We start from the raw sequence: 11,905 nt of genomic DNA on the forward strand, positions 1-11,905 counted from the left end.
ATCCAGTTTGTATTGAGCACAGACACTGAGATTAGATCCAGTTTGTATTGAGCACAGACACTGAGATTAGATCCAGTCTGTATTGAGCACAGGCACTGAGATTAGGTCCAGTTTGTATTGAGCACAGACACTGAGATTAGATCCAGTTTGTATTGAGCACAGACACTGAGATTATATCCAGTTTGTATTGAGCACAGGCACTGAGATTAGATCCAGTTTGTATTGAGAACTGGCACTGAGATTAGATCCAGTTTGTATTGAGAACTGGCACTGAGATTAGATGCAGTTTGTATTGAGAACTGGCACTGAGATTAGATCCAATCTGTATTGAGCACAGACACTGAGATTAGATCCAGTTTGTACTGAGAACTGGCACTGAGATTAGATGCAGTTTGTATTGAGCACAGACACGGAGATTAGATCCAGTTTGTATTGAGCACAGACACTGAGATTAGACCCAGTTTGTATTGAGCACAGACACTGAGATTAGATCCAGTTTGTATTGAGCACAGACACGGAGATTAGATCCAGTTTGTATTGAGAACTGGCACTGAGATTAGATGCAGTTTGTATTGAGCACAGACACGGAGATTAGATCCAGTTTGTATTGAGCACAGACACTGAGATTAGATGCAGTTTGTATTGAGCACAGACACGGATATTAGATGCAGTTTGTATTGAGCACAGGCACTGAGATTAGATCCAGTTTGTATTGAGAACTGGCACGGAGATTAGATCCAGTTTGTATTGAGCACAGACACTGAGATTAGATCCAGTTTGTATTGAGCACAGACACTGAGATTAGATCCAGTTTGTATTGAGCACAGACACTGAGATTAGATCCAGTTTGTATTGAGCACAGACACTGAGATTACATGCAGTTTATATTGAGCACAGACACTGAGATTAGATGCAGTTTGTATTGAGCACAGACACGGAGATTAGATCCAGTTTGTATTGAGCACAGACACTGAGATTAGATGCAGTTTGTATTGAGCACAGACACTGAGATTAGATCCAGTTTGTATTGAGCACAGGCACTGAGATTAGATCCAGTCTGTATTGAGCACAGGCACTGAGATTAGGTCCAGTTTGTATTGAGCACAGACACTGAGATTAGATCCAGTTTGTATTGAGCACAGACACTGAGATTAGATCCAGTTTGTATTGAGCACAGACACTGAGATTAGATCCAGTCTGTATTGAGCACAGGCACTGAGATTAGGTCCAGTTTGTATTGAGCACAGACACTGAGATTAGATCCAGTTTGTATTGAGCACAGACACTGAGATTATATCCAGTTTGTATTGAGCACAGGCACTGAGATTAGATCCAGTTTGTATTGAGAACTGGCACTGAGATTAGATCCAGTTTGTATTGAGAACTGGCACTGAGATTAGATCCAGTTTGTTTTGAGCACAGACACCGAGATTAGATGCAGTTTGTATTGAGCACAGACACGGAGATTAGATCCAGTTTGTATTGAGCACAGACACTGAGATTAGACCCAGTTTGTATTGAGCACAGACACTGAGATTAGATCCAGTTTGTATTGAGCACAGACACGGAGATTAGATCCAGTTTGTATTGAGAACTGGCACTGAGATTAGATGCAGTTTGTATTGAGCACAGACACGGAGATTAGATCCAGTTTGTATTGAGCACAGACACTGAGATTAGATGCAGTTTGTATTGAGCACAGACACGGAGATTAGATGCAGTTTGTATTGAGCACAGACACTGAGATTAGATCCAGTTTGTATTGTGAACTGGCACTGAGATTAGATCCAGTTTGTATTGAGAACTGGCACTGAGATTAGATCCAGTTTGTATTGAGCACAGACACTGAGATTAGATCCAGTTTGTATTGAGCACAGGCACTAAGATTAGGTCCAGTTTGTATTGAGAACTGGCACTGAGATTAGATCCAGTTTGTATTGAGCACAGGCACGGAGATTAGATCCAGTTTGTATTGAGCACAGCCACTGAGATTAGATCCAGTTTGTATTGAGCACAGACACTGAGATTAGATCCAGTTTGTATTGAGCACAGACACTGAGATTAGATCCAGTTTGTATTGAGCACAGACACTGAGATTAGATCCAGTTTGTATTGAGCGCAGACACTGAGAGTAGATGCAGTTTGTATTGAGCACAGACACGGAGATTAGATCCAGTTTGTATTGAGCACAGACACTGAGATTAGATCCAGTTTGTATTGAGCACAGACTCTGAGATTAGATCCAGTTTGTATTGAGCACAGACACTGAGTTTAGATCCAGTTTGTATTGAGCACAGACACTGAGATTAGATCCAGTTTGTATTGAGCGCAGACACTGAGAGTAGATGCAGTTTGTATTGAGCACAGACACGGAGATTAGATCCAGTTTGTATTGAGCACAGACACTGAGATTAGATCCAGTTTGTATTGAGCACAGACTCTGAGATTAGATCCAGTTTGTATTGAGAACTGGCACTGAGATTAGATCCAGTTTGTATTGAGCACAGACACTGAGATTAGATCCAGTTTGTATTGAGCACAGACACTGAGATTAGATCCAGTTTGTATTGAGCACAGACACTGAGATTAGATCCAGTTTGTATTGAGCAGACACTGAGATTAGATCCAGTTTGTATTGAGCACAGACACGGAGATTAGATCCAGTTTGTATTGAGCACAGACAGACTCTCTTGTGGATGGTTTCAGGTCCAATCCGTCGTGGAGCAGAATGTGCTTTACCTGCTGAATCGCATTATCTATCGGAAAAGGGAATTCCTCCCAGGAACCCCTCTGTTTCTTCATCATTCGGCAAACCAGTTTGCAAAAGTTTTTTGGAAGGATGGCGAGGCAGTGGGATTTTACACGGTGCAGCAGAAAGGTAACTAATCATTTCAGCCAGTAGCGTCCTGTCTTCCTATCCCGGTCAACTCCAGTCAAACTGCTCGTTACCTTATTAACCCAGTTCCCTAACCCAGCAACCAAAACACCCTGAAATCAGAAACTAATGCACGTACTAATAGCCTTTACACCAGGAGTTAACGCAACAACTAACGCCTCTAGGTCATTAGATAACTCATTAACTAGCTTCTCTAGATTCTAACTTAACCCATTGATTAACACTACTAAATAGTGAGTTAATTCAATAACTAACAGCCCTAGATAATGAATTAGTTCATTGACTAATGCCTCTAGGTGATGAATGAACCCATTAACTCACAGCTCTATCTTCTGTGTTAACCCATTAACTAATGCCTATAGGTCATGAGATAGAATCATAGAATCCCGAAACTACCGTAGGAGGCCATTCGGCCCTTTGAGTCATTACCAACTCTCCGAAAGAGCACCCTACCTATGCCAATCCCCCGCCCTATCCTGTAACCCCATGACCCCACTCTTTGGACTGTGGGAGGAAACCGGAGCATCCGGAGGAAACCCACGCAGAGACGGGGAGAACGTGCAGACTCCGCACACACAGTGACCCAGGGGGGAATCGAACCCGGGTCCCTGGCCCAGTGAGGCAGCAGTGAATCTACCCTGTCTAATCCTGTCAGAAATTTGAAAGTTCCTATGAGATCCCCTCTCACTCTTCTAAACTCCAATGAATAATAATCTTAAACGACTCAGTCTCTCCTCATACGTCAGTCCCGCCATCCCAGGAATCAGCTTGGTAAACCTTCGCTGCGCTCCCTCCATAGCAAGAACATCCTTCCTCAGATAAGGACACCAAAACTGCCCACAATACTCCAGGTGTGACCTCACCAATCGGCATTCCTGTGGCTGATCCCACAGAACATTCCTCGGAATTGTACAGGTTGTAATCGGAATGAGTTGCTTGTTGTGCTCTGACATGAAGTGACTGGGATTTCCAAAGAAGGGCTGAGTGTAGATGAGATAATTATGGGATTGTCCAAGTCCGGCAAAGCTAGTCTTACGTCAGTCTTTAGTGTGAAGAGGTTTGGAATATATGTTTGGTCAGACCACACCGTCTTTTTTGGTTGAGACCAACATTCATTCTCGATCCTAAATTTTGCTGGAACTGAGGGGCTCCTCAGGAGCATTTCAGAGGGTAGTTAAGAGTCACAATGCTATGGATCTGGAGTCCCGTGTCGGCCAGACCAGATAGGTATGACAGATTTCCTTCCCTAAAAGAAATTGGTGAACCAGTTGGGTTTTTACAACAATCGACAATCGTCATTAGACTTTTAATTCCAGTTACATTCTTTCCAGTAAGCGCTGTGCGACCGTACCACCCATTAACCAACAGATATAGCTTATATGTTAACCCATTAGCTAATGCGGCCAGGTCATGAGCTCCATATCAAGAGTTAACTCAATAACTTCAACCGCTATAATGTCATCACATTATAGTTATGGGTCTATAAGCAGACTGGGTGATCCCCCATCACAGATACTTGGAGAGAACCTCACAGGCTTTGGTCACCCATTGTGGACATGAGGCCTCAATCCCACAGCATCATTGACGCTCTCCCAACTTGCACCATCGCTTCCGGGGGGGCGGTGGTGGGGGGGCGGGGGGGGGGGTTACTGGTTCTTATGGAGCCCCCGAGATGTGTTTTGTGTTGATCAGAGGTGGTGGGATTATCTCTGCTTGCCTTGATCCAGGTAGCTTGTGCACTGACCACACCAGCCAATGTTACCAGCTCCCCGTGTTGGACACTGTGTTTGTTAGACGGACTCACCAACGACAGGGCATTGCATTGAAGATCCTGCAGGACTTCTGCTGCACCTTCTGCGAAGATGAGGCTGTGGGAATCAGCAGACCCATTTCTGGAGCCATGTATAAAGGTACGGAACAGTAAACCTGTGCATGTCCTCATTCGGCGAGCTGGGCAATATTTGGTTTGAATTGAGCAGTGAAGGTCAGGTTTAATGTCAACCTGTGAGGGTCCCACAACTCCATTAAATGTCCTTACCTACCAATCTGCCAGCACCTCCTTTGTTTCAAACCCCTCTATGGCCTCACACCTCCCTATCTGTGTCACCTCCTCCAGCTCCACGACCCTCCAAGGTCGCTGCACTCCTCCAATCCTGGCCTCTTGCATAGCCCCAATTTGAATGTCTCCACCATTGGGAGCCATTGCCTTGAGCTTCCAGGCGCCCCAAGCTCTGGAATTCCCTCCCTATTGTGGTTATTGTAAGTGACAGGCCGGATAGATCAGCCTGGATTCCCGAAAAGTAATCTGTGGTCCTTGTCGTAATGTTTGGTTGACTCGCGGAGTCAGGATTGGGAATTCCATTCCCGGATCAATACCTTGCCACGGTCTTGTCTGAAGAGCTGGTAAAGGACTGGGCGAGGTGGCTGGCGCCCACAGTCAGTGTCTTCCGAGGAGGAGAGCGGGATGAATATCAGAGGGAAATTAGGAGCAGGAGTCAGGAATTCTGGCCCACGAACCTGTCCCAGCATTCAGTCAGATCAGAGGTGATCTGAATTCTGGCCCAATCTCTCATCATGTTCCAGTAACATTTCATCCCCTTCCTGAGCAAAAATCTTATCAACCTCAGTTTTGAAATCACCTATTAACCCTACCCCCTCTCACTCCCACTCTTCAATGATGAGTTCAGGGGGACGTCGAATCGTAGGATCCCTACAGTGCAGTGGGAGACCATTCCGCCCATCATGTCTGCACTGATCCTCTGAAAGAGCAGCCCACCTAGGCCCAATCTCGGGCCCTATCCCCGTAACCCCGTATCACTGACGAGGCTAGCATTTATTATCCATCCCTAATTGCCCCTTGAGAAGTAGGTGAGCCGCCTTCTTGCGCCGCTGCAGTCCGTGTGGTGTAGGTACACCCACTGTGCTGTTAGGGAGGGAGTTCCAGGATTTTGACCCAATATTTTGGCCGATATATTTCCAAGTCTAGGTGGTAAGTGTTCAATTCCTGGTGATGTTCCTGTGAATCGGCCCTTGTCCTTCTAGGTGGTAAACGTGGTGGGTACCATCTCTGTCGCTGAGCCAGTACCTCCGGGTTCAACTCCCAACCCCAGACCATATGGTCAGGGAAGAGCTTCCGCTCCTCACGCAATGAACACCTTGAGTATCGATCTGTAAATTCCACACGCCAAGAGGTTCCTGGTCCGCCACATGATGGAACATCACTGTCCTTAGCTCCAGGCTCCAACCCGTATGGAGCAGTGTCTGTTGCCATAGGAAGTCAGACTCTGAATGGACAGTAATCTGGTGCCACTGCCATCTACCCTATTAAATCCTTCAAACAGCTCAGGCAGATCTTCCACACTCAAAGGATTGGACTTGTTTGTACCTGAGCTTTGCTCTGAAAGATGACCCATGAACAATCCCGTCAGGGGCTGAGTCAGGGTGTGGATTATCTTGCGTTATAGGAACATTCTTGGGGGCAACGTCCTCCCATCAGTCTTGAGCTCTCTGATCTCCCTCCTGCGGGCAAGGGTGTGGTGAGGCTGGGGCTGGGCTGGAGTCGACCCGACAGCGGTTCTCTGGATAAAGATACAGAGTGGGCTGGGGGAGCGGCCAGGGGTTGTGATACTGAAAGGGGGGGGGGGGGGGACCTCTATCTTTGGGGTTAGTGCGGAGGGTGGATAGAGGAAGGTTGGGGAGGAGTTGCAAAGTAACATTTTCCTGCTTCCAGTTTGTTCCAAGTATTTGCAGTCGTGGCCCCGGGATCAGGATCGTGTTTGGGAAGTGGAGGCACCGGGCGACTGGAGCCAAAGGGTCAACGTGTGACTGCAGATCCAAATGGGAGATGTTCCCTCAGTCAGTGAGTTCCTATTTATCGTGCTTCATGTGTACCCCAGGCCCCTGACCATGAAGGTGTCGAGGAACAGGACAGTCTGTGCACATAATAATGTTGGGGACGTTAACGTACAGGCCAGTGTTATTGGCCATTGGGTAACATTCTTATCTCTGAGTCAGAAGGCCATGGGTTCAAAGGTCTAGGCCTACGCTCCCAGTGCAGTACTGAGGGAGCGCTGCACAGTCAGTGAGGCTGTCTTACAGCTCTGAGATTAAACTGAGGCCCCTTGTAACTGATGAGTAATATTGGTTAATCTGATGGATGTCTCTTCACTCAGCAATATCCGGTCATTATCACAATGCTGCCTTTGGGATCTTGCTGTGTGAAAATCATCACAGAATCCCTGCAGTGCAGAAGGAGGCCATTCGGCCCATCGGGTCTGCGCCGACCCTTGGAAAGAGCACCCTACCTGGGCCCACTCGCCCACCCCATCCCCGTAACCCTACCCAACCTTTGGACATCGAGGGGCACTTTGAGCACGGCCAATCCACCTATCCTGCACACCTTTGGACTGTGGGAGGAAACCGGAGCACCCGGAGGAAACCCACGCAGACACGGGGGAGAAAGTGTAAACTCCACACTGGCAGTCACCCAAGGCAGGAATCGAACCGGGTCCCTGGCGTTGTGAAGCAGCCGTGCTAACCATTACGCAGCAGGGCCACACTCCCTCTTTGCAATACAGTGTCTACCCTTCAAAAGTACTTTATTGCCAGTGAAGTAACTGCACCAATGGCTTTAAACTGATGACTTCTGGTTGGTTAACGATCTTTTATCAAATATTCCCGTAACGTTTTGTGCTCCGAGGAAAACAATCCCAGTTTCTCTGCTCCAGGTATCTGATATTCCTTCAGGAGAATGTGAGGATGTGGATCGCGCTCCCACAGGGAATGGTCGAGCAGATCGGACAGATACATTTCAGGGGAAGTCTGGCAGGGGGAAGAGAATAAATGGGTTAACCGCGATAGATGTTTAGGGCGGCACGGTGAAGCAGTGGTTAGCACTGCTGCATCACGGCGCCGAGGTCCCAGGTTCGATCCAAGCTCAGTCTCCAGACACCCTTTTCAACATTTTATATCAGCCTGGACACTACGTCCCTCCCGGGATTGAGTTTACAGTGAATCAGTCCGCCCGCCAACTGAGAGGGCAGACGGGGCATGTGTAACACATCTTTCGCCCTCAATGGGCTAAATTGTCTGCTAGATGGTTGGCGCCCAACTCCCACGTGCGCCCGTCGACCGGAATGTCACGCGAGTGCAGGATGATCTTGGGACCCATGCCGAACGTCCTCTCGCGCGAATCTGCGCACTTCTCGGTCGGGCACGCGTCCGTTTTTCGGGGGCGTTCCATTCTCCGCCCAATCGGGCGATGAAGAGTCCAATTTTTTCTTTTTCCCGTGCACTTTGAAGCCATTGGTTTATTCAGTGTAGTTTGTCCAGTCGGATGGTTGGAGAGGGGAAGTCGAAGCAGAGTGTGGACAGCCCCAATCCTGTTGTAAAGCTGCCGTTGTCTTTTTTTAAACTCTGTTTCAGACACCGCGGGAGGCGGGATCTCCTCGCTTCGCAGCCCAGGTGAAGAGAGTAGCCAAGGATCAACAGACGGAGACGTAATCGGACAATCACCTCGGGCCAAAGTCTGCGATCCACACCCTGAGGTAGACAGAGTGTTGCAACCTTTACCACTCACAGCGCCAACAGCCAAAACCTCCCACAAAGTCGACCAACTAGAAGGACAATAAGAACATACAAAATAGGCACAAGAGTAGCCCATTCGGCCCCTCGAGCCTACTCCGCCAGTCACTAAGATTGTGGCGGATCAGGTTCGGCCTGAACTCCACTTTCCTACCTGTCCTCCATAATCCTCAACTCTCTTCGAAGATCAGGCAAACTCAGCCTTGAATATATTCAATGACCCGGCCTCCACTTACCTCTGGGCCAGGGAATTCCAAATGAGGGAAGAAATTCTTCCTCATCTCTGTCTTACATGAGAGCTCCCTAGCACCGCCCCCCCCCCCCCACCCCCCCGTATCCCAGTAGAGGCACGGGAGAGCCTCCAGGAGACCCTCCGGGCCACTCACCCTCCTGACTTGGAAATGTATCGGCCGTTTCTCCACTGTCGTCGGGTCAAAATCCCGGAACACCCACCCTAACAGCACTGTGGGTATGCCTACTCCAAGGAGGCAGCTCATCACCACCTTCCCGAGGGCACCCAGGGGTGGGTGATCAGGTCTGGCCTAGCCCAGCGACGCCCACGTGCCCAGAATGAGGGTTTATTTAAAGTTCAGAATTTGCAGATACTGGATGTAAAAAGGAAAATTTGATCCACCTTTTGGCACCTTTCCAACACAAACAGTGGGCGGAATTCTACGACCTCCCGCCGGGTCGGAGAATTGCCGCGGCGCCGCGCAAATCACGTCACGCCGCCCCGACGCCGGGACGCAAGAATCGGCGCCATCGGCGCTGGCGTGGTCGGCGCGGCACCGGTCGGGGTACGCCCCGATTCTCCGGGCCGGATGGGCCGAGCGGCCGTCAACAAAAAGCTGAGTCCCGCCGGCGCCGTTCTAACGTATTGTGGTCCGGCGGGACCTCGGCGTTGAAGGGTCCGGGTGCGGCCTGTGCGGTGGTCCGACCCGGGGGGGGGGGGGGGGGGGGGGCTTCCGTAGTGGCCTGGCCCAATGTTGGAGCCTCCCAATCGGCGGGCCGGCCTCTCTGCACCCCCCCCCCACCGGCCACCATTCCTCCGCACTGCCTCCTGTCGGGGTCGCCGTGGGGAAGAAGGCCAGTGTGCATGTGCTAGTTGGCGCTGGCTCAACTGCGCCTGCGCGGACTCCGCGACGCCGAGTTCAGGCCGGGATCGGCCGCTCCCGCGCCGTCCTAGCCCCCTGTGGGCCGCAGAATGGGGTCCCGGAACGGGCGGCGACGCCGGAGTAAAACACTCCCGTTTGTACTCCTCCATCGGCACTTAGCCGCCCATTGGGACGATCCCGCCCAGTATCTTGGTATTTTTATGTGGTAACTGATGTGAAAAGCAGAATTTAGTTTTGGTTAGAGGAGAGTTTTTTTTCCAATTTTCCAATTAAGGGGCAATTTAGCGTGGCCAACCCACCTACCCTGCACAGCTTTGGGTTGTGGGGGCGAAACCCACGCAGACACGGGGAGAATGTGCAAACTCCACACGGACAGTGACTCAGGGCCGGGATCGAGCCTGGGTCCGCGGTGCCGTGAGGCAGCAGTGCTAACCGCTGCGCCACCGTGCCGCCCGGTGAGTGGAGTGTTTGACAGGTGCAGAAACCACATTTAAGAATCTTCGATCCAATGTAACTGAGGTAGCCACACCTGCCAGCTGCCCCCATTTAGAGAGTGCTCGAAGGGCCCAACTCCTCAGCATAGATTTGGCAGAATCCAGCTTTACACATGGGGGGGGGGGGGGGGGGGGGCGGTGGGGGGGGGGGGGGGGTGGGGGGTTCCTGCGGGAATATAATCAACTCAAGCTGAGTACGGAAATAAACAGAACATTAAAATGTGCTTCGAGAAGGATAAAAGAATGAAACTGCAAGTATAAAGAAAATAGCTAACTGTGCTTGTTCTGAATTTATCTCAGGTTATTTCGGAACCTTCTGAAGCGATCGGAGGACTGGCAAGTGACAGTCAGGCACTGACAGGTCAGAGCTCAGGAGAATCGAACATGATTGAGGGGAAGAAAGAGGCAGCTGGGAGTGAGGCAGATACAGCGACAGGCAGGAGAAGACGCCACACAGGCCTTCTGGAAGCATCCAATTCAAAACAAGTGAAGTTGACAGCCTCACCTCTTTGTGACTGAAGAAGGTTCACATTCCAACCAGCAGGCCAAGCGTTCCCAGTCACTTCAATCCTCCAGTCCCATGTCGGCGCATTCTGTCTAACCTTTGAGACAGACACTGGTCTATATTGACTTGCTTTCCGCTTCCTGTCAGATAGGATCGTCCATCCTTTAAGACACCTCCTGGGGAACCCGAATATGGAAGTGATTTGAAGAAACCGGAACAGACCTGCATTTCTATAGCATCTTTTGCCACCTCTCAAAATGTTTCACAGACAATGAAATACTATTAAAGGGTAATCATCGTTTAACGCAGGCGTTATGTATTCGACCTTCACATCTACTTCGGAAATTGCAATTAAGCAAAATCCACACACACACACACACACACTGGTCAAATGCCACTTATGAATAAAGTTAACACTCAGCGGCTTACAGATTCATGCACAAAGTCCTTGAGGGAGAAGCTTTCAGAAGTCAGTCTGGGAAACACACCTCCTTTCCTCAGAACCCAGAGCAGAGAACTCTAAAAATGAAACTAAAAACAACAGAGAGAGGGTAGGGCTGAAAACGAAACTCAAAATCAGATCCAGCCCCCCTCCCCCATGAGTGACATCACGGCCTGCCTAGCTGTTAACCCCTTAATTGCATCTTTTGCAGACATATAGGGCGTGATCTACTGGCCATATCTCGCCGGTAAATCACAAGTGGAGCCTCCTGTAGGCTTCCCGACAGCCCCGAGGCCTCGTGGGATCTATCCAAGTCCCACAATGGACGGGAACAAGCTGCGCTCGCGCAAGTAGGCCTTAAACCTACTTCAGGCCGACTTGCCCGATATCCACTGGTTGTTCAGTAGTGGTCCACACAAACGTGAACAAGGTGGGGTGGCATCCGGGGGGGGGGGGGGTGTCTCCCAGGCCATTGGAGACCCCTGGCTGGGGCAGGGTGAGCGCCTGGCTCTCCCCCTGGAACATGGGCACCGTGGCACTGCCAGGCTGGCATGGTGGCACTTACACCCAGGCGCTGCCTGGGGTGCCAGGGTGGCACTGCCAAGGATCAGGGCCCGGGGGGGGAGGGGGGTATGAAGGGAATTAGTTAGCCTGTGGGTTTGGAAATTGCTTGCTTTGGGGAAATAAATAAGGGCCTTTTTCATTACTGACGGCTCCAATTTGGGATAACTTCCGCACCTGTTCATTTTCAGAGATCCATGTATCAAATCCCGAGGGGGCTATGTGGTGTGCGGTGTCACCTCGATGAGATTTTTATTACAGGTCCAAATGATGAAGGACATGGAAGCAATTGGGAAGCTACTCGTACAC

General features: G+C 49.9%; 1 protein-coding gene across 1 annotated transcript in view; it reads left to right on the forward strand.

Moving 5' to 3' along the window:
• fam169b (family with sequence similarity 169 member B) overlaps nt 1–10,897 on the forward strand; it is a 62,154-nt gene extending 51,257 nt beyond the window's left edge. The window contains 5 exon segments of the mRNA XM_072492594.1: nt 2,707–2,878; nt 4,624–4,806; nt 6,627–6,755; nt 8,321–8,442; nt 10,389–10,897. Coding sequence (XP_072348695.1) covers nt 2,707–2,878; nt 4,624–4,806; nt 6,627–6,755; nt 8,321–8,442; nt 10,389–10,607 — 825 coding nt within the window. The 3' untranslated portion in view covers nt 10,608–10,897.
• The last annotated feature ends 1,008 nt before the right edge of the window (nt 10,898–11,905 follow it).

Source organism: Scyliorhinus torazame, chromosome 30, assembly GCF_047496885.1.
Source record: "Scyliorhinus torazame isolate Kashiwa2021f chromosome 30, sScyTor2.1, whole genome shotgun sequence".
Taxonomy (NCBI): Eukaryota; Metazoa; Chordata; class Chondrichthyes; order Carcharhiniformes; family Scyliorhinidae; genus Scyliorhinus; species Scyliorhinus torazame.